The sequence below is a fragment of the Ziziphus jujuba genome, chromosome 12, assembly GCF_031755915.1.
Source record: "Ziziphus jujuba cultivar Dongzao chromosome 12, ASM3175591v1".
Classification (NCBI taxonomy): Eukaryota; Viridiplantae; Streptophyta; class Magnoliopsida; order Rosales; family Rhamnaceae; genus Ziziphus; species Ziziphus jujuba.
This window is the reverse complement of record NC_083390.1, coordinates 6,320,985-6,345,077: the sequence shown is the minus strand read 5'-3', so window position 1 is coordinate 6,345,077 and position 24,093 is coordinate 6,320,985. Positions and strand designations below refer to the sequence as shown.

The following is a 24,093-nucleotide window of genomic DNA, read 5'->3' as shown; positions in this document are numbered from 1 at the left end:
GATAGGTAAAGGAATAACATCATTTATCATTATGGTGTATCTTAAAGTTAAAGATATTTGAAGCATAAAAATGTCATACATATGAGATAAAAAAATAATAATAAGAAGAAGAAGAAGAAGAGATCAGGATAAGGATATGAAGCACATAATTAATTATACAAACTTGGATGTATGACATCCATTAATATGATCAACTAGTTATGTTATCAAAAAAAAAGAGGAAAAGAAAAAATATATAAATAATGATTTTGCACTTTAAAGACTAATCATGGAGTTTCTCCCCATTTAAAAACCTCAAATTTGGCTTTTAACCATTTTATCTTGAGCTGCATTTTGATTCTTGGATAAACCCACCACATCAGATTATACTTTGCTTTTTGCAAATAGTGAATGTCAGGAATAATTAATATATGATAAATTGTAATACAAGCTCTGTTGACCACATGGTTCGTTCACAATTTTAACCTTTCGATCATCAATCAATTAGCTTCTTAAGGAGTCGTAAAGAAACTGGTCCAAATGATACGAAAAATATGCTTAATTGTTAGCTATTTTTTAGATCTCAACTTTGACTGCATTTTGACTTGGATTGGCTTAAGTCCCTTGGATTCTTAAAACCATGATTGAATCAAGAAATGGACTAATTTTTATGTATTTTTTCAACTCTCTTGGCCTATCCAGCAGTACCAAACTTCTTCTGCATAAAACCTACCCCGTGTACTTCCTAAGCTCATTTTGATTTTCTTAATGCAAAAAATGCTAAATTTTATTTACAATTCATGTGGACTGTATTGAGCAACGAAACGAAAAAAACAAAAAAAAAAAAAAAAAAAAAAAAGGAAGCACTTTCTTGTGTTTCCATTCAACTCACACTTTTTGTATTTTGCAACAAATTAATTGAAACTGCTGTGAATTTAATCAATGACAGGAAAATTTATTTCTAAAGTTATTTTTTTGCATTTGAAGTTACGTTGGAATAGAGAAGGAGAGAGAGAGCCTAGTGCCTAGCTATAAATCAGTCACACATCACAAAAATCAGATGAAGTAAAACAAGTTTATGAGAGTCTGTAGCGAACTGCATTAATTCTTTATTTGACTACTCAGCTTTGAAAAATCCAATAAAAGACAATTTTCTTGCCACTTTTAAAGAAGTGACTGCATGTTTTTCTACTGACTATTATCAGAACTTGGAAAAATCCATTGCTTCAAATACTTAAGAAGCATTGCAGGACTTAATTTACTCCTTTTATCATCGTCTTAGAATTTTTACCCTGCAAGAGTTTTTCTTTTCACACAGCCTCCACTTTTGTCGTATCTGAGGCTAAGATATATATATTGTTCAGAAAAATTAATGTTTATAGAAAAATATTTTTTTGCAAGTATAAGTATTTTGCTAGCTAGACCCACAGTAATGTTCCAAGTAAATAGCAACAAAATCAGCTTGTTTTTTGGCCTTTATTCTCATTTTTAAAATACATTTCCTTGTGGTTCAACAGTTGTGATATTGGATTTTAGATTTAGGATTCTGAGTAAAATTAATTAGTAAATAAAAAAAAAAAGGAAAAAGAAGATGAAAGAAAAAGTGGTGTTTTTCTTTTTCACCTTACTTTGATATTTATTATACAATAGAGTGGTTGGTTTGGTACTGAATATAGACTGGTCATAGTTTATTACATGTTAGGAGTTGGGACTTAGGAATGGAAATTGGAAAGTTTCCCTCAATAACAGAACTTCTCTAAATGCCTTTCAAGCTGCCAAATTTATGGCAACTGATTGATCTGATTTGACATGTTAGTGGTCCAACTCTATTAGATTAGTTTGTTGAGAAAATTCCTAGTCCAAGTCCCTACAAAAAAGACCTCCCTTAGAGCCATTTTTTGCTGCATGATAAAACCTTAAATACCCACTACAGAGAAATTACAAAGTTTTACAAATTGTTGTAACTTGGTTTTTTTGAAGCCGATAAATTGGGTATTTAAAACTAAAAGTCTAAAACTGCAGGTAATCGGTCAGAATTACCATCAAAGATCCAAAAAAGTCACAGCAACTTTTATACTACCAAAAAAAATAATAATAATAATAAGGCACAACAACTTTGAAGCAAAGAAATAAAGGGTATTTGATAGTGCTCCTTTAGACCTTCTTCAAAACAATATGTTTTTTTCCATCCTCTTCGAGCTTTGGGACAGCTTAAATAACATGATACAACATTTGCAAAAAGATATAGATTCATTCAGATTTTATTTAGAAGATATCTAGCTTTTCATTTAGGTTTTGTTAGAAGATAGGTATTGCTCCAATGCAATACTTTGTTATTATTACTTTCTTTCAAAAATACCTTGTTATTATTACTTTCTTTCAAAGGAGAAAGCTTGAGAGACTTCAACACTCATGTGCTACTCATTTCTTTGACAAAATAATTGGGGTTATCCACAGAGGGAAGCAAATAATGACTGCTCTTTAGCATGACCAATAAAGATTGTTTACCATTATATGGAGGATCTTAATTGGGGATCATTAATGCTGTTGTAAATTGGTATGAATTGGACGGTTGAAATAGTTGAGATTTACATTATTGCAGTGTAACAAATGCCCTTCAAGAAGAAGGTATATAGTACTCCTACAAAAGGAAATGCTTCTTTCATATTTCAGTTTGTCGTAACAAAATTGTCTGCCATGAAAACGTATAAAAGCTTTACTTCATAACTAACAATATTAAAGGTCTGCAACAAGTTTTAGCCTCAGTAGTTGGAAATAATTGAGGTCCTTATTAATTTCACAGGAGTTCAATAATTATACCTCAACCAAACAACATAAACACCCTTTCTATTAAAAACACATTTTGGAGTTAATGTGTATACCTCAATCTTTGATTCAACAACAAATTGAGCCCATATCAAGCTTATGCACATTAAGAGCTATGGCATTTTTCTTTTTGTTTTTGTTTTCGATTTTTTTTCCCCCTCTTTCAGGCTTTCACTTCATGAAGTATATTGCAAAACTTTTTTCTTGACTTTGAATATGTTCTTGAACTTTTAAGCTGTGAAGCTGGTCGCCCAACATGAAGAAAATTAAATGTGATGGGACTTTATGGTAATGATATATGCCAAATGAGTTATTCTCAAATATTTTTTTTCGGTTAAGTATATATACTAATGGTTTTATATAATAATTTTGACATGGTTAAAAATCAACACCCAAAATTCAGGGTCCTAACCCATTTAAGAATGTACCTCCAATCCTATTTCTAGGACTTTCCCTCCCTAATTGATTTTGAAAGCCAATGCAAATTAGCCGTTGTCCTTTCGCTTTCTAGGCCGTCCTCTTCCATCCATTTTATCAAACTAAACCAAAAATGTTGTATTTAATTAGCTGGTTTATTCGGTACTATAACAATCATAATTAACATGCATCTCCAAGTAGTTTATTATATATAATATAAATTAATCTTAATAATTGATTTATAAGTTCAAATTATTGGATTGAAAAAACAGACAATATATAATGGTCAAAAAAGAAACATTAACATTATTTTTTTTTTTTTTTTTTGGGTAAACTTGTATGGTCAATGATGAGGAATAGAGAATGGGATTGGAAGGGACTCAATTGAAGGGAAGCCTGAAGACAGAAGAGGCAGGCTTCCATAGTTACCATCATCATTTTTGCCTAAAGTTCACTCTTTTGTTTGCTTGGGGTTGAAGCTTCTTCCCACCATATCATTTGCCTATGCTCTTTCTCTTTTCTCTTCTGTTTTTCCTTTTTTCATTTTTTTTATTTGAAAAAAAAATAAAAATGAACCTCCTAGTGACTGTCCTTGGCCCCCAACCTTTAGGAAACTGTAGACCATTAGCAGTTGTAGCTTTATAACTATGCAGGAGTTTACAGACTGTCCAGCTCACCACTGCGTGACTGTTCCTATCGTCTTCTCCCACAGTGCTCAGTACATGGAACCCACACTAAGACTCAGATGGGATTTACCAAAAATCAAACTTGCAACTCCTACAAACAGCTGTGATGGGTGATGGGTTCGTCGACTTCCTACCATCTAATCCACCCTGGGTGTTTTTCTCTTCTGGTTTTTGGGAGAAGAAACAACTTCATTGATTTCCACAGTATTCGTACTTAAAAAAAAGACGCTATTGCACCAAGACAAAATTAAGCAAAACAAAATTAAACAAACAAAAAAAAAAAACTACAAAAGCTTATTAGTAATACTATAGACACCAAATTATATGACAAATAATGAGTCAATATACTATTGGTTAAGGGACAAGCAAACCCTTAAAAGCATGTTTGATATACAGATTAATTATTTCTAATGGAATAAAAATACCATTTATAAAAATTAAAAAAAAGAAAAAGGAATAATTACTCTTATCGATATGTTTAGTTATTATGTTGAATTAGATATAATATTTAGCTTTTATACATTTACATATATATTTCTTTCAAAAAATATCAAATTTAATAAAAATTAATTGAAAATCAAATTTTATAATTATTTTATCTATGTATTTTTAGTACAGGCTAATCAAACCCAAATTTAAAAATATTTAAATCTAGTAAAGATTTATATAATTGAAATGAAGAAATATCATTAAAAGGAGTGACTATTCCTTTAAATAAACAGGTAAATAAGTATCCATATGAATTTTTTTAATAAATAAATATTTTTTTACAAAATAGATATACCTCATATTAAAAATATATCAAATATATAAATAATTAATCTTATAAAATAACTATTATATTTCTATCTATCCCCTATATCAAACATTGGCCTAAATCAATAAAAAAAAAAAAAAAAATCTCACATACAAATTAATAAAATGTTATCGCATGATTAATTTACCAAATATCATTTAGTAGACAATTTAGTGCTTTTGCAGTTATTCAAAGCGTATTTCCTTGAAGCTCCTAAAAGCAAACAAAATCTCCAATCTATTATTATAAACAATTCTGTGATTAAATTGTGGAAGTATTCTACGTATATGGATTTTTCCATTAAACAAAATAGGAGTAGAGCCTCCCAAAAACAACAGCTGTACTATGGCCTTTTCCATTTCCACACATTACAACAATCCATTTGGGGTGACCTTTGGACCACCTCATCCTTTAGCCACATGGCCTTTGCTTATTTGTAGAAACATTAGCTTTTTATGCTTCTTCAATTTGATTTTTTGTTGCTCATGTTTTGTATATGATGTAATTCCGTTACATCTTTTTTGGAATAGAATTTAAGAATTGGGATAGAGATATATGTTTCTACCTGAATTATGAACATTATAGCACACCATAACTAATTATTTTCAATGAAGTTGTTATGATTTTTTTCTTTTTGTTCTTTCACTTCTATTACCATTCCAACATTTCATTAAATTGTGCGCTCAAAAAGCTCACATAGAAAACCCAAAAAAAATAAATAAATAAATAAATAATTCTGTTCTATAATATTTTATTTTTTATATTGGAAGTGGGGGTGGTTTCAAAATCATACTAACTAGTGGATTTACAATTTCGATATCTTAATTTTTTTATGAAGAGAAACAAATTAACAAAACTTACTTCCACCAAAATAAAAAAATAAAAAAATAACAAAACTTAAAAAACATATAAATAACAGTAATCTATCTTAAATAGTAATAGCTTACACCATTGTTCATTAATTTGCCTTCCAATTATTGTAGGAAGTCACACTTAACATTTACCAATATATATCATAAGCACCTTGCAAATGTAAAAAAAGCATAACTTGAGGTCGAGCCAGCGGCTAACTTTTCTTAGCCAACGGTTCGAACCCAGATCAAGAAAATGGGCTAAAAACATTTTTTTTTTCTTTAAAGAAAAAAAATTAAATTAAAAATAAATAGTTCTCTCAATCTGCAATAGTCCAGGTCATATCATTCTCGAAAATCCAGTGGCAAACTTCGATCCGACCCGGACCCGAACCCAAAGCGAGAAAAGATCCGTGAGTTGGACTCCATGCAGACGTGTCCAGGTGACAGATGGCAACACCATGATTAATCTTGGCCTTAGAATTTGGGTCCAATAGATCCGCTTGGTAAACCCGGACTTTGGGAACCGAATGGCAGTAATAAAGTAGGTAAGGGAACAAACTCTGATGACATGAAACCGACTGCGTGATATCCCCACCGTTAATTCCTTTGACATTTCCGATCAAAATGTTCTTCTTTGATCCGTTGACGTTTTCGGTTGTACGAACGACAACGTTTCGCCCCAGCACCGAAGTTGCAAAGTCGATCATGTCCTCCATCGATCCAACGCACCGTTTCGTCTCTCCGCGGCTCGGAGCCCTCTCGCACTCTTCCAGTGCATCCAGCATCATTTTTTCCATCGTGGAATTATCGCCAGCGTGGAAAATCCTCTTGAGGTCTGAGATTTTGGAGGTGGAAAACGGTAATTTCGACAAGATCGAGCGGGGTAAAAACGACCTTTTAGGCATTCTATCTCTAATGTCGGGCATTGGCATCACGACCCCTTTCTTCAACATAGATTCCCTGAAGAATTTGCCCGGCTCAACCCATTTTTTTACCAAACTGCCACTGGCCGCCATTGTTGAAAGCTTGTCAGAGCTCGAGGTTGAACTGACATTGGTGTACCTAGCGAATGAAACACCATCTTTGGCATAATCCTTGAAGGTGTTGTTGACACCGTAGATCTTGAACCCAACTGATGGGCCCGTCGCTCCCTGACCATAGCCAGCGAATTTGTCCGTACCTTCGTTGAAAGATTTGCCATAATTTACGAAATTGACCTCCACGCCGTTGGAGTTCTTGGCGTAAGACTGGAAAGAATCGTCTCCTACATTGGCTTGCTCTCTGTAGCTGGTGAAGCTCTGAATTCCTCCATTGCCTCCATCGCCGTAGCTCTTGAAGTGGTTCTGCGGATTGTTCTGGTCGTTGCCGTAGTTCTTGAACCTAGTCGTGTCGGCATTGGCCTCCTGGCCATACCCGGTGAAACCCGACCCCACCACATTGGCACTCTTCCCGTAGTTCGTGAACCCGTTCTGAGCTCCATTGCCGTTCTTGGAGTAGCTGGTGAAGCTTTGGTCTCCGGCGTTCGCGTTCTCGCTGTAGGCCGTGAACGACTGGACCCGGCCGTTGGAAGCGTCCGAGTACGAGTTGAACCGGAGATGCGGAACGTTCACCGAGTCGGCGTACCTCTTGAAATCGCCGGTTCCGCTGACTGCTTCGGTACCGTAAGTGTTGAAGCTCTGGTCGATCACGTTCCCATCGGAGGCGTAGTTGTTGAATTTGTCACCGTGATCGGTTGAGTCACGGCTGTACCTCCGGAACGAGTCGACCGGAATGTTTTCTCCGATCGAGTAGTTCTTGAACGAGTCGAACCCATTGAGTCGATCCGTTCCGTAATTGGTGAAGTTCTTGTTCACGTAAGCAGTGAAGCTCACATCCTTGTCGTGCTTTTCCAGACTCGGAGCTAAATCTGGGAGACAGAGAAGATTAGCAGACGAACAGAACTCGGATAGGTGAGTCGACAAGGAGTTCTCTGTAGCGAGTTTGGCAAAACTCGCTGAGTCGACTGCAGTGAGTGGTGTAGCTTTGGAGAACAAAAATGCCGGCTTCTCGAAATCGTTTCGGATCTCTTTATTCCAGTAACGCATCAAATGGGCTTTAGGCGAAAATGGGTTTTTACCGGCGATGGATTTGCCACCGGATTTTTCTTCTACTCCGGCGAGTGAAACCTGCATTGGGGTATAATAACAATGGCAAATGGGTCGTCACATTCAAAACAATAACAAAAATAAAAATAAAAGCAAATAAAAAAAAAAATAATAAGATTGTTAAGAGGAATTTTGATGGCTTACATTGAGAGATGAGAACAAGATAAAGAACAGAAGAAGAAGAAGAAAGAGAGGAGTCACAAGGGTTTGTTTGTCCTGCATTTTTTTTTTTTTTTCTTTCTTGAGTTTTTTTTTTTTTTTTCCTCTTTTTTTCTTTTTTTTGTTGGTTTTCAAAATTTCTTTATTTCTTTTTTTTTTTTTGTGCCAAAGTGTGAGAATGTTGGTGGCTTTGTTGGGTCTTATGCGAAGGGAAGGAATTTATATATTGGTCACAACGGGTTTGGGCTTTTTGTGTTCAGTGAAAAAAATAATGAATAAAAATATCTTCACTTTTTTTTTTTTTTTTTTTTTTCAAAATGAGGTTGGTTTTTCTGCAAGGCTGCAAAAGTACGTGTAAACTTTGACGGAATTAATTATGCATTTTTTTTTTCTAATGCACTATTTAATCAAACATAATTTGGAGAGCATGTGAGAATTCAAGAGGGCAATGATAATATATATATATATATATATAAATTATGAGAAAAAAAAAAGATATTGGGAAAGGAAAGAGAAAAGATGAGAGAGAGTGAAAGAATGAATAAGATAATGAAGCGTAATGTGGAGAAGGGGTTGCAGTATACTGAGAGAAGGAATAGAAGATAAAGGAGTTATTTATAGGCCGAAGAAAAGTAGATAATACTCACTGGTGGTGCATTGTATAAAGTGCAAAACCCAACTAAAAAGGTACGGGTGTTAGGTTTTTCTTTTTTGTTTTTTTTTTTTAAGTAATAATTTCAACCAATTTAATTGTAACCAGTTTTTCAATTTTTCAATCCAATATAAACTGATTTTAATTGAAAATTTAATTCTGATTGGTTTAAATTGGTTGTTTTCATGTTTTTTTTTTTCTTGGTAATATTTTGGTTGTTTTTATGTTGTATATGAGTGCTCTTTCTCATTTTATATTAAAATGCATATATTAGATCCAAGTTTTTTTTTTTTCAAAAGAATAATTTATTAAATTACATATTTAATAAGATAAATTTATAAACTTTTAATATATTATAGAGTAGGGCTGTTTGATATATGTTCTAAATGCAAGAATAGACTACTTCATATTTTATAGATTTAGCTTTTTTTGGCATGTTTTTAAATTTTAAAGGGAATAATTATTCTATAATAATAAATATACATCCATTTGAAGAAATAAAATTCCTTTTAGAAACTTCTAAATTTTTATTTTTATATTTTAATCTATATAAATTTTAAAATGTTCTTATCATATTTCAATAAGTTTAGAATTTAAATTGGTTGTCATGTAGTAAAGATATAAAATTTAACTTTTTAATTAATTTTTACTAAATTTGAATATTTTTTTAAAAAATATTTAAAAAAACTAAACCTTGATAATAATTATATATTTTTACAAAACATATAAATATTTATTTATTTTTCCATTTTAAAATCCTATGAATAACTATTCCTAATATTATATATCAATCAAACAAGTCCTAAAATCTAAACACCCTTAACTAAATATTTTATATCAATAATTATATTCTCATCTAAAAATTGTACACTAAAATTGATAGAAGTAAAAAAGATTACAAGTGCAGGTAAATTCCAGCTGTAATCAATACCAAGAAGTAATGGGTCCCAACCCAATTAAAATAAAATACAATAAATTAAAAAAAAATAAAACAATAATAATAATAAACCCTAGGCAGTCACCCATAAACATTCTAGAAATTTGTCTTTGCATACGTTAACAAACATCAAAAATTCATGTTTTCTTTTAAAAAGAATCACCAAAAGTTTTTGTCTAACACTGAAAAATACAATGAGAAACAGAGTAATAAAAATGACCCCACTTGTAAAAAGGGCACAAAAAAAAAAAAAAAAAGATAGAGAGAAAAAAAATTATTATACAAATCATTAATTCATGAATATCCCCAAATCGATTTTTTGTTATTTTGTTTAATCAATTCCATATTCATTAAAGTCTTTCCAAATGAGAATATTATTTAATTGGTGGAGGAGTCCAAGGCTACAAAGTGAGCTCTGACTCTTTAGTAAAAAGGGTGTTGAATATAAAATAAAAATTAAAAATAGTAATAAAATAATTAAAAAAAAACCTTTTATTCTAAGTTGAAAAAAGAGTGGTAGCTCTCAAAGCCGTGTTTTAAATGAAACGTGGAGATATCTAATTAGTCAAGGTGTCGCTCTTCGTATAAGATTTTCTAATTTGACGCGTTTTGGCGCTGTGGCATTTTTTTTTTTTAATTTTTTTTTTTTTTTTTTTGGTTGTGTTGTAATTTTGTTTTTTTAGAATCTTTTCGTGATCCCTCTTTCCAACATGCATTATTAGATTGATTAAACATGACCTGCACCATCATGGACAGTGACAAGGCTCGTGATAATGGCAATCCTTGTAATTCTAACTACCATGACAAGGCTATTTTCGGTACCATGTTTCATACTTTCATCACGTCCATCATGTATCAACAACAAGGTTTTCGGTCCATTAGTTGAAAAATGTATCACTTGGATTTACATGTATATATATTACAAATCATATGCAAAAATGGTCCCTATTAAAATTCACTAATTAATTCATCAATTTCTTTGTTTCGGTAATTTTCTTTATTCCTTTGATATATTTTAAGATTTCGTTTTCTCGTGTTAAAAGGTCATCCTTCTAGCTATTCTGTTATTGTTTTAAAATTAAAAGAAAAATTGAGAATGAAAGTACTATTATTTTCTTTATATTATCATGATGTACAGAAATGGCAATGATGTGATGTTTACAATAATATGGTAGTTATATATAGTATATCTTATGTAATAGGATTAGCAAATTATGAAGGGATTGAGTGAAATCATTGGATAAAAAAATAAAAATATGAATTTTTTATATTTTATCTTTTCCCTATTTTAATATGGTATCACTTCAATGGTGATTCGAATGAGTTAACAACATTGTTCAATAGATCAAACTCCTATATATAAATATATAATTAATGGGTAGATAAATGTTTTTTTATTTGAAAAAAATTATAAAATAAATTTATGACTTTGTAATTAATAATGTTTCATCATTCTTAGCCCCAAAAAAAAAAAGAAAAAGAAAAATCAACATGAAATAAAAAGGGAAAAGGGGGTTAAACATTTGTTTGTGTATGGTTGATGGTAATTGAAATGAATCATATATATAAATATAATATATATATATATATATTATATTTATATATAAACTCACATGTGACACGAAATACGCCCAAATGACAAAAAGGAAGATGATAATTTGGTAACTTTTTAAACTTGATCTGGACCCTTCCTTTGGTGAGTTTGTGACAAACAAATGTGGATGAGAATGGGCCCATATGTTTTGGTAGATAGACACGTGGGACTCAAATTGCTTGTGTTGTTTATAGCCATCTTTGTTTATGCACCAACATTTTGAATCATTTCCAAACTTTTCATATTTTCATTCTCAAACAGTACGATTAGTTTACCAATTCAAAACGATAATCTCTAATAATATATTATAAATTTTAACCCCAAAAAAAAAAAAATCTAAATAGTAATAGATGAGTTGATAAAGTGCTTAGACTTTAATTAATAGGATAAAAATTCGAGAACCATCATTATTTATTGAAACTCATTCATGAGTAATGCTAAGGAGGGAAATATAAACAATTTTTGTTTACACTAAGTTGTTAACTATTAATATTCTTAATTGTGTAATTGTGTAGCACTCTTTAGTATTTAAAGGGTTAAATTGATGTATAGAAAAAATAGTTTTTTTTTATATATAAATATATTTTGGCAGTTATTTTTTGAAAGACAATGCCCTTGGAGAATGGAATATAAATTTAGTGTAAATTAAGTAATAATTTACAGGCACAATATGAGCATTAATAGTGGGCGGACCAGGGTTAGGGATAGAAGAAATGAAAGAAAAACTTTGTACATTAATGTGATGAATGATGAGAGTACTAGTCATGCTGTTTGATTCAAATGAGGATCATTGCAGAAAGACAACACATGTTCTTGCAGAATTGACTAGTGCTGAAATTAAGTTTATATTATTTTATGAGCATAACATAAATACTGCATATGGGTTTGGTATACTAAAGGATTTATATATATATATAAGACTTTGACAAGAATATACATGCAGTCGTATGTGAATTTGAAATGTATATAGGATGACTGGTCCATCATTTTTCCTCCATTAGTATTTCAAGGGAATTTACATCTTTGGATTAAATCCCTTTTGGACAAATGAGAATTTAATCAAAATATATATAAGACAGATTGAACAAAGTTAAAAAGCATTCATAGCTGAAAAGTGAAAGCACTGGTAGCCAGGTACATATATATATATATATATGTTTAATCAGTTCGTCTATGGTGTAGATGGTGTTCATGCGGACTACAGTATTGGTGACGGTTTTTCATAGTATTGGTGACAATTTTTTAAGAAACCGTCGTTAATACTATGAAAAACCGTCACTAATACTGCAATCTTCATACGAACCGTCCTCATCATAGAATTTCCAATGTTTAATTTCTTATCAAATTTGATATAGAAAAACTGCTTTTTGCAGGTTTTTCTTTCTTTTTTTTCTTTATTTTTTTCCCTTAATCATTTTAGGGATGCACGATCACTAAATTCAAAAAAATAAAAATAAAAAATTACTGGACCACAAAAAACTTCACCTTTTGTCAATTATATTGAAAACTTTGTCAGTACTCCAATATTTTTTCAAAGTATTGCAACCCAAAATTCAAAAAGAATGGCTAATCCAAGTTCATCACTTTCATGATTGATTTTCCGCCCATAACGCTTAAGTAGTTGTGTCCATCACATTTATTTGACCTACTTTCTTCATTAAGAAAGTAGAAAGAAAATAGAAGATAGCTCACATATGTTCATTTCATTGCATGCCCCAAATGATAATGCAAACTGCTTCATTTAAGTTACAAAACCCCTCTGGACACTTACAGATAATGTCCTAATATTATGGGGGAAAAAAAGAAACTTCAAACTATTATAAATTTACAACTTAAAGAAAAGGTGTATATCAAGACAAATTTATCCTAACAACAAAGTCTATAAAAATTTTAAAATTTAAAACTATTTAATATTTCCATAAAGAATAAATTCAATTAATTAATATTAACGTTAAATATTTTTTGAAGAAAATATTATTTTTAAGAAAATGTTTTTTGTAATATTTTTGAAGAAAATATTATTTTTAATATTTTTTTAACAAAATATTACTTTTAATATTTTCTGAATAAAATATTTTTTAAAACAAAATGTTATTTTTATTATTTTTACTATAAAAAAGTTTAATCCTAATATTTTGACGGTAAAAAGAAGTTTGGATTAAATTATTTGAAAAATAGTATAGTGAATATGAAAAAAAAGTATTTATGGCATATTAAAATAAGTTTTAGTATACAATTGGTTTGAAGGAGCAATGTGTTATACATTATCATAGTTCTTGGGCCTTTTTTTTTTTTTTTTTGTTATTTTAATAGTTCAAAAAGATTATTTATGAGTGTCAACTTGTTCATCATGGGGTTTTTTTAGTTATTATATCTACAATTTCCTTTTTTTTACTTTTGTTGCGGGGTTAATAGAAAAAATTAATAATCCAATCTTCAAAATCCTAACAAATTCTGATTTATTAATTATTCATTTATCTTGACCTGTTGGTTTGATACGGATAAACCCAATCACATCCTTTCTTTTCAGGTCAATATTCAATGCTCTTTAATATTTTTGCAGAACGGAGAAAAAAAAAATGACAAAATCAATAAATCCATTAAATGTGGCGGTACATTGGTTGGAACATGGGTTAGGATGGTTATGGCGCAGGCATATTATTTTGTTTCAATTGAATTCACCTTTGATCATGACCAACCTATGCATATATATCTCTGTCTGTGTGTGTCTGTGTGTGTGTGTGTGTGACAAAAAATTGTTATCAATTAATTGACTCATCACTGTGTGTGTGTGTGTGTGTGACAAAAAATTGTTATCAATTGGAGAGTTGCTTTCTAGTGCTTTACTTTTAATTTACATGTTCAATACCTGTGATTTTGATTTTTATTCTTGTAGATCATTTTGTTTTCTTATTCATATATAGGCAAATGGTACAGCTGCATTTATTTACCTTAATTTTGAATATGTTATAAACTTCCCAAGCATACCAAAAAAATCCTTTCAAATTGAGCAATCTCTCTCTCTCTCTTTTAAAGATTAAAAGAGTTACGATGACCACATATGTTTTCCTAGTTAAGGAAACCCATCCATAATTGTGTTGCCATTAAAATATGAAAATATTATATATATAGTCAAATTTATATTATATCAATATGATGATTTTAAAAATGTATTATTAGTTCCATTTAGATTTAATAAAATGTTAAAATTTTGTTCAAATAAATTAAATCCTCTGCAGATGTGAGGAACCACAAATACATTTTTAAATTTTGAAACAATCTAAAATCTTATGAAGATAGTTAAACCATTACACATACATTTGCATATATATTTACCAATAGTTTATTAGAGATAACATGATATGGACTGTAACATTTCCACCTAGTTGATGGAAAAATTTTCAAATGTTAATTGATTTTTTTTTTTTTTTCTTTCTCTGATAGCCGATATACTCACTCCAAATGATTTTCATGAATACATACCATATCAATTTTCTATGTATAATCTTCCCGGAGTCCTAATTCGTTGAGTAGCTTAAGTCAGGTTAGGTATAAAGTTGTTGATTTCATTTAAATTACCCCAGACACCAATCATTCTCGCATCATATATGTATAGTATTTCTCTATCCATGCCTTATGCACTTGGCATATCCTTTCATATTGAACTGTTTTTTTTAAAACAAAAACAATACATATATTTATATATATACATATAGTTTTTTTTATAGATTTTATAGTGGAGATATTCATACTATAAAATTGTATAAATACAGATATAAATTTTTATAGTATAAATATCTATATAATAAATTTTTCATATAGATATATAATCTCCATATATAAATATATATATATATAAAGTATTCTATGGTGTGGATCATATCAAAATCGATGTATTTTGGTGTTTTTTTAAAAAAAAAAATACCATTTTTATTGTGTATATTGTATACACATACATAAAGCAAAGCTGATATTTTGTTTCAAAAAATATCGGTTTTGATGTGGTCCGCATATGGATCGTCTGGATCATAGAATTTTTCTATATATATATATATATATATTGAAAACGATAAAATTAATGACAACAATTTTATAACTACAATAAGCAAAGTTGGTATCTGTTTGTGGGATGAGAAACGCGAAAAAAATATATAATTTATATATATATATAATATATATTGAAAACGATTAAATGAATGACAACAATTTTATAACTACAATAAACAAAGTTGGTATCTGTTTATGGTGTGAGAAACGCGGAAAAAATATATAATTTTTATCGCAAAACCAATTTAATATACATACAACTTTGTTACGGTGAATGATGTTGATGAATGATGTTGCGTAATTTATGTTGACCGTTTTACCATTTACACTGCTGAGTTCTAATACATACAACTATTAGCATAACTAGGCAACCCGTAAGAAAAATCGTATATACACACATCAATATTGTACGAACTTGGTCACTGTAAATAAAAAATTTGTATATATAGAAGAATATATATAATTACAGAAAACAACAAAAGGGAGATTGATCTTGGCTGTGGTGGAAATCCTCTATAGATAACAATTTCTGGCATTACTGTTTCCGCGTTATACATATTAAAAGTATATAATTAAGTCTATTTTTTTTTCTTGTCCTCCTCCTCAAAGATTCAAACCGCGTTGAATCTCTCTCTCCATCTGTTTCTCTCTAAAATGGTTTTACTTATATATATATATATATATATATATAGTTCATTTTTATTATTATTTATGAGTACTGAAAATGTATTATATATTCAGCACTAGTGTGTTTGCTGCATATCAATATCTCACACGCTGGTTCTCCCTCATTCTCTCTTGTCTTCGTCTGGGCCAATTGCTAAAAAAATGAAAATCAGCTGCAATTTGAAAAAAGGAGAAACCGATTCTTCGGTTAGATTAGATGCTCATAGAGAATCCTATAATCAGTGGCTTTCTGAAATAGTGAAAAAAAAAAGGCCTTTTCAATTTCTGGGCATAATACCAGCTGACCCAAAATAAACTCACATTTTTCTTTATATAGAGTGGATAACATTCGTGTTCATATCAAATTCCACTAAGTTATTTTTACAAAGAAAACAAAAGAGAAAAAAAATTTCTATTTGTTTATCTCTCTGAAGCCTGATAAGCTCCAAATCCAAGAAAACACATATGGAACTTAGCTTTCTAGGCTTATAGCTAGCAACGGCTAATATTGAATCCACAAAACAGATGAGAAAGGACAAGGGACTGCATAATTAGTTTTCCTTCATGTGAATTTCCAAAAGGTTTTCCTTCGTGTGGGTTGACTAATGTTTATTGATTTTAAATCATATAGACTTTGGTTGCTAATTTTCATTAAGTATATTAACATATGTATAGAGAATCCTATAATCAGTGGCTTTCTGAAATAGTGAAAAAAAAAGGCCTTTTCAATTTGTGGGCATAATACCAGCTGACCCAAAATAACACTCACATTTTTCTTTATATAGAGAGGATAGCATTCGTGTTCATATCAAATTCCTCTAAGTTAATTTTACAAAGAAAACAAAAGAGAAAAAAAATCTCTATTTGTTTATCCCTCTGAAGCCTGATAAGCTCCAAATCCAAGAAAACACATATGGAACTAAGCTTTCTAGGCTTATAGCTAGCGACGGCTAATGTTGAATCCACAAAACAGATGAGAAAGGACAAGGGACTGCATAATTAGTTTTCCTTCATGTGGGTTGACTAATGTTTATTGATTTTAAATCATATAGACTTTGGTTGCTAATTTTCATTAAGTATATTAACATAATGTCTCCTCGGTACAGTCGAGTGATATTTGTCACTATTTTTTTAATCAATGATCTTGAATTTGAATCTGGGATGTTTCATTATTTTTATGCAGTAATGGAATGAATGATTAAAAGATATTTTTGGTTGTTGATTTATTAGCAAAGAAGACAATGATCAATATTCAAATGGGTATTTTCTTTTCTTTTTTTTTCCTGTGGAAAAATAATAGCTCAATTGTATAATCTGTGAATCAATAAGAGTCCTTATCTTCTTGATTTGGATCTAGAAAATTTCCATTAGCTTCTTTTAAGCCTTAAGCTCCTTCATGTGCCCCCACATGTCAACCCCATTTTGAGCAAAATCGACAACTACTTCCACTAATTTAGATCAGGTTTACACTTATATTTAGAAAGATTCTACCTACTACAACGACTTGCGCTTACATATATTCTTTATTATATCCATTGAAACAGAGTATCTCAGTTAAGACTGTTCTCCTTTGTTCTAGATAATAGGTCCATAGTCTTAGAGACACAGAGACTCGACAGCTTAGAGTGAAAAGAGAAAGATCAGCCTCCTTTCTTAGAATAAAATTATAAAATCCTGTTTTCCATGTTTCAAAGCTGTACAGCCTATGTATCAAGGATATACAAAATTGACCATTTTTTTAAAGTAATTATGAGCCAGTTCATATGGTGCAATCAAGCTTAACTAATGCAATGTCTTAAAAAAAGACCAAGTTGGAAGTTCTTCTAGTCTTAAGGCCCTTCAACCAATCATCAAGTTTAACCCGCCAATTCTGCATTTTGAAATTAAAGAGCTGAGCTGTTAAAATGAGCCCTCCATTTTCCAAAATATTCCCAACATAAACTCAGCAACCTCACACCAGAATAGATAATTATTAAAGCAGTATTTACCCCAAAAAGAAAAGAAAGAAAAAAAAAAAAAAAGATAATTATTAAAGCAGACTGACAAGTGGCTTCTCAAGATTGTGTATATCTTTTTTCAAAAGCATATATAAAAAAGATTGTTGAAATTTCAAATATGTCAGAATGCAAAAAGAGGAATAGCATATTTGAAATATATTGTTTTTCAACTCAATAGAAGGAAAATTTTAAATGAAATAAAAATGGGGTCTTCATGAATAGGATAGTTTAATTTATATACCTATATACAATCCTAGATATAGGTTGTGGATTAAAAATACTCTTGAAAAAGAACTGATTTTGCAATTTGTTTAATACTTCTCGTTCTTTATCAATATCTATTAGACTTGCAGTAATGAATATTAAAGAATGACAGATAAAAAAAGAAAAAAAAAATGGATACAAAAAGGCCACCAATAAGATGAGTTTGGTCTAAAGAAAACTTATGACCAAGTTGAGCATCCACAACATAATCATGAATACCCACCAAGACCAAGCAAAGCATAAATTTTCACTTCATTTCAACGAGGGAAAAGAAAAAAAGAAGGGAAAAAAAATAAAAAAATAAAAAGGCACTAAAAGAGGAAGAAAAGGATCTATATACAATCAATGAAAAAAGAATAGAAGAAGGTGATAAGTCATAATCTAGCTCTAAAGCATTACAAAATGAGGCATACGCTGTTGTGACGTCTGTCAAACGTAATTGCCATGTATGCTTGGATTTTTATTTTTCAAAATTTTCTTTTTGGTAAGCTTATTATAGAATTTATGCTTTTTATTTTAGGGTTTTTAAAATATTCCATTACTTTGGCATGTGGGGTGGTCCTATATATCACTAGTTTTGAAGGGGTACATGATAATGAATGGAGGTGGAGTCCTAGTTGTGCAAAGACAAAGATGATGGCATGGAATATGTATATATGAGTAGGGCCTGATGGTGCTCCAGCGATGCAACACATTCCACTTATTTGTAATCCTATTTCTGCATAATTAAACCACTGACTGCAAGTTCAAGCAAAAAAAAAAAAAAAAAAAAAAAAAAACACTGACTGCAAGAGTAGGTACACTTCTCTTGCTCATGGATAACCTATATCTGTTTTGTTTTTTTTCTTTTACATTGGGTTTTGGTTTTGGTTTTTGTTTTTGTCTTGCAATGGAAATCTATAAACAAACCTAACAACTCTCATTCCAAGAACCACAAACAAAATTTTCCATTTTTTAATCAAGTAAAACCAGAACTGTGTGATCTACCTACTCATTTCTCTCTCACCACGTTGTATAAATTCTTGTATTCATCCCAAACGGAAGAGCCAAAGAATTCCACCAAGAATCTTGGTTAAAAACTTTGGACTTTCGCCTGAATTAAAATTATCTTTTTGTGAAGAAGAAAGCTGTAGTTAACAAAATTGCTTGCTGAAAATGTTTCATTGAAAGGTTTAGATTTTCGAGAATTATTGTTGGGGACCATATTCTACCCTTACACTTCACTCCAAATTTTATTTTTTTAAAGTCATAAATTAGTCTTTCTTCCAAGCTTAATCTAAGAATACATTATCTGTAATAAATTTAACAAAATTAGCCATACACACACAAACAATATCATATAAAATTTTTTAAACAGAAATACATAAATCATTACACTTCTAGTTATTTCCATTAAATTTATTTGTCAAATTGCAAAACGCCAATAGCTTGGAGGGTTAAATAAACTTACCCTGTTTTCGTATGAAATCTTCATTTTTCATTTGGTACCCTTTTCTTTAACCGGTCCTGACCATGACTATGTACTAAAGTAACAGAAAATTCATTTAGTTTATGGGATTGATAAACTAAAATTAACATAAGAGGGAAAACGAGCAAAATGCCACAACTTTCAAGAACTTTCCCAAGAAACCAAGGCATTCTGATGTACAAATGTAGACATATACGATAAACTTGATATGCAAATATTAAGCAGCACGCAAAATCATACCGAATTATACAAAGTATAGAGAGACATACATTTCATAGTATATCTTTGTATATGCCATCCAAAAATAAATAGATAATAAGCAGAAAAAGGCCAAATCAAAAAAGCCAGCTCTCCCTCAATCAACTAAACCATCACCATCTTCTTTGTTTGGAGGTTCAACATAGAGAGCCACCATTTTTGCTGCACGGCAAGGTAACAGGCAACTTGGGTACTACTAGCTTCTAGATTTCTTCTTCCTACAAGTAAAACTTTCACGAACGTTTTGGATATCAGATGCCCCTTAGAGAACAGTACTTCTTGGTTGGATTTCTTTTTATTTTTTATTTTTTTTTTCGAGGCAACGTAGAGTGAATAACATCCCCGAAATGTCACTCTTCAACTACGTTCACAAGTTCATATTCAATCAGTGACAGGTTGTTATCTTCTTTCACAGTGAAATCAGCAGGTTCCGTGACTTCTACACGGCCCCATTTGTCCACAGCAAGCCTCATTGATCCTTTGAACATATCGATTTTAGCATTCCGCAGGACAACAGTACTTCCCTCTTTCATCAAGTCCACTAAACAACATCATACCAAACCAAATATGAATGAGGAAATTCATCAAACATATATTGGGAAGCTACAACATTTGAAGCTCCATTAAACCAACGATTCTAGAACTAGAAGGCATAAACAAGTGTATACACTGGGCAAGATTCTGATGTAAGATCATGCTTAGCCATGTTAGGCCAGAAGATCATGCACAACTTAGATAAAGACATACGTCTTTTCACATTATTCATGTTAATGGCCAAATTCTGTATATTCCGTAAAAGAAAAATAATTTCATGTGTTTAATAAATAATTACACAGGAAAAATACCGACTTCTTCTATTTATGTAACTTATTTGCCTTGCAATAAATAATAACTATACTCAACCCCGACCTGTGAACTTATGCTCTCAACCAGAACAAAATAACATAATTACTAAGACAAGTAATAACTGCATATATTTGGTACATAGAAATTCACTTGCTACATATATCAGCTTCCACAAAATAAAACAAACTAAATCAAGATTTAAGGTTTTGACTTGTTGATGAAAAAACAAAACCCCAATGCTCACCTTCATAGACAACATACAAGTGAAAAAGACTCCAAATATATAAAGAAAGCAAATAAATATCAGATGGTGCAGACTGCGGCATATATAAAGCAAACCATTAAATCACTGGAAAAAATACAAATCAATTTATCACAATAATTTACATTCTACAAGACCTCAGAACCATAAGTAAATGGCATTCCAGATTCCAAAATAGAAAAATTGCATATCAAAAAGCATTGCTGCTAGCCCTCCTAACATCTAAGAATTCATATTAATTACTACAAATATTTAAAATACTTTTATAAAGGACCTCCCAATCTTCCACTTCATAGAATTTTTGCTACCCATCCTCTTGTCCACATCCTAAATCCAATTTCGGATAACTTAAGTGAAAAATACTATGACATGCTCACAAAATTTTGGGATCCTACCCTAAGCAAAATGATATTATTGGAAGTATCAGCGTAAAAATACAGGTAACACAAAAATAGCTTAACCAGAAAATGTAAATAGGAAGCCAACACCAAAAACCTTTTTCAGTCGCCTACACTATTGGCCCAGATTTGACTACACCCTTTCGTTTATGCATTACAAAAGGAGAAAAACAAAAACAAGACCCAAACAATAAAAAATAAAAATAAAAAACTCTGGAATGAAACCCACATCTCACACGACAAGAAAAAGGAACCAGAATGACAAAAAGTACTGAGACACACTAAAATAAACTTAGACTACAATATGTGATAGGAAAATAAAGGAATTACATGCAAGTATGAAGACAAGTCAACAATAACATGACTAATTGATGATTTCAAAAGAAGAGAGAGAGAGAGAGAAGAACAAGAAGGGGGGAAAAGAAAAACAAAAGAAAAATTAAAACCATTTTGTAATGAGGCAGAAGCTAAATTAATTAAGTATCCAAGCAAAACTCATCATCAAAGAAAAATAAAACACTTTTCAGGAAGCAAAATCCTTAAGAAGCTAGTCATATTCCTAAGCATCGACTATTTAAATTAATAGTTCCTGTCCATTAATCAGCAGAATCAAATGGAAACACAGCAGCTATGCTTATCATCTTGAATACCAGCAGATGCAGACACCAATCTCCACGAGAACATTGCGTCAACTACACGATACATTTATTGCACAGATTCAAATTCATTCACATGCATAACCAAACATTCTCTACACAACTGCTTATGACTGGAAATATAGTTACAAAAGCAGTAAGGACATTCGCATCAAATTAAAAAAGTGCAAAAACAAGAATACAGAATTAAAAGTGCAGGACTATTTGTAGGATCCATAATCTGAAGGACCAAAAATTCAGACCTTAAGCACAAAATGCCATAGTGATGTACCAATATAACAGATAAAACAAGGAACAAAACCACAAATAATAATTAATAATGTTTCCATTCATATTTGATGTTAAAAGAACATGAAAGTATAGTGTAAGCTTTAAAATCAATAGTATCAACCACATCCACACACCTTGGTCATTTCTAGCTGTGAAGATAATCATTCCTGTCTCATCTCCTACTAAGCATTCAGCAATTCGCATTTGGCGCACTTGAGGACCATCAGCTCGGCCCTTCTGCAAAACCATCTTAGTACTAACAACCTTTACTGTGAGAGTGTGCCCACTGGTGCCAGGTCGGAGTTGGTCAACCTTAGTGAATACCGGTTTCCTCAAACCTGGTTTAGATTCTGCCATCTTTTGATAACCTTCAGAAACAATTGTATGAAAGATTTGAGAAAAAATGCACAAAAATAGGGTACGAATGCAAATAGAAGAATATATATCCAGCAAAATAGAATGATCGTATAACATTCTTTCCAATTAGTTGTTAAACTAAAGCTGGTCAAAATACTGTTCCAACGAAAGTAAAACAATGCATATCTACATGAAAATGAGACAATTTAGTTTAATGCAAGTTTCAATTATAAATTCATCCCTTTTCTCAGATATACCAGTGCGAAAAATCATACCCGATAAACTTAAAACCATCTCCGAAAAGACGCAAAGAAATAATAGGCAGTAAAAATATTTTCAGACCTCAGCTTTCCACAGTCTAGAGTTCAGAGACGGCAAACAATAAGTTAACAGACCTTAACCATCTGGCTAACCGTTGTCGGTTTCCAGATCACTTTCAACCATTTGGCTTATCTTTAATTATTTGGGAATGCAAAAGATGAGATTCAGATGCTATAAATCCTTTTTCTTCCTCACATTTTCCCACTAACCAAACAAAGCTTACGAATACATCAGTTGAAGATCCAATATGTACAATTCGTAGCTTGGTAAACTTTCCGTACAAAAAATAATTAATTAAAGGGTAAAGAATCTCATTTTCTTTCTTTTCTTTTTTTTTTCCTACAGATATTTCAGTTTTCGACGAAAAAAGAAATAGATCAAGTTAAGAATATCAAGGAAAAATCATAATCCATATCAAAGATCTGTCTAACCTTCAATCGTTTCCAACAACAATTTTTTTTTTTAAGAGCTAAAAAAAAAATCAATTTCCAAAAACACAATTCTTTTGTACCGAATCGAATATAAGGAAAAGAATGTAAAAGATCATTCAGAAGAAGAAAATTAGGGTCATACCTTTGAGAGATCGCAGAGCCGAATCGAGGATTTGAGAATCGGAGAGATCTAACTGAGAAACGTAGCCGTCACAGTCGGGTCGAGAAAGGAGAATGAGGGTTTTGTATTAAATAGTGACTGCTGATTTTCAATCGCAAGAGGACCGATCTTCACCGTACACGTCACAGTTCTTTTTAAGTCCAAGTTGCATAAATTTTCTCTATCTCGTACCTAACAAAACATATCCACCTTTTTGACATATAACGTTGTATATATTAAAAATAATAATAATAATAAATAAAACAAAAAAACAAACTCCCCCTTCTCCTCCTCCAAGAAGGACAAATAAAATAAGGGTTTTCTTTTTGCAATAATAACCTCCCAAATTTTATCATTATTTGTAATTTTTACCTCATGTAGTACTTGAATTAACATCATTGTCCTATAGAGTTTATAAACAATGGCACCATTAGTCCAAAATATTTTTAGAAATTTCATTAACTATGACTTTGCTATTGTCAAATTACATTAACTATAATAAAATTTCCATTTTAATCATATCCTATTTAGAAAAAAAAAAAAATCTTTTTTTGGATAATGCACATGCATTTCAACAATTAAAAACTCAAAAGGCGAAGATTTTGAAGTACTGATGTATCGTTTATGAATTTCAAGAGGCAATAGTGC

The 24,093-nt window shown here is 30.9% G+C and overlaps 2 protein-coding genes across 2 annotated transcripts; both read right to left on the bottom strand.

Annotated features, from left to right (window-relative positions):
* Positions 1 to 5,613: 5,613 nt before the first annotated feature.
* On the bottom strand, positions 5,614 to 8,357 carry LOC125420298 (polygalacturonase 1 beta-like protein 3). Its single transcript, XM_048466839.2, has 2 exons — positions 7,847 to 8,357; positions 5,614 to 7,723 (listed from the first exon to the last, which is right to left on the bottom strand). Exons 1-2 carry the CDS (start codon positions 7,922 to 7,924, stop codon positions 5,876 to 5,878), a joined length of 1,926 nt encoding a protein of 641 aa, XP_048322796.2. The 5' UTR covers positions 7,925 to 8,357; the 3' UTR covers positions 5,614 to 5,875.
* An 11,320-nt stretch (positions 8,358 to 19,677) lies between these two features.
* On the bottom strand, positions 19,678 to 23,585 carry LOC107428632 (uncharacterized protein At4g28440). The gene is made up of 3 exons (XM_048466555.2): positions 23,428 to 23,585; positions 22,311 to 22,544; positions 19,678 to 20,285 (listed from the first exon to the last, which is right to left on the bottom strand). Exons 2-3 carry the CDS (start codon positions 22,531 to 22,533, stop codon positions 20,095 to 20,097), a joined length of 414 nt encoding a protein of 137 aa, XP_048322512.1. The 5' UTR covers positions 22,534 to 22,544; positions 23,428 to 23,585; the 3' UTR covers positions 19,678 to 20,094.
* Between the last annotated feature and the right edge of the window lie 508 nt (positions 23,586 to 24,093).

Coding starts and splice junctions, on each gene's coding strand:
- LOC107428632 (XM_048466555.2), bottom strand. CDS start 22,533: ATGGCAGAATCTAAACCAGGTTTGAGGAAACCGGTATTCACTAAGGTT. Junction 20,286..22,310: donor CACAGCTAGAAATGACCAAG/GTGTGTGGATGT, acceptor GATGTTGTTTAG/TGGACTTGATGAAAGAGGGA.
- LOC125420298 (XM_048466839.2), bottom strand. CDS start 7,924: ATGCAGGACAAACAAACCCTTGTGACTCCTCTCTTTCTTCTTCTTCTT. Junction 7,724..7,846: donor TCTTGTTCTCATCTCTCAAT/GTAAGCCATCAA, acceptor ACCCCAATGCAG/GTTTCACTCGCCGGAGTAGA.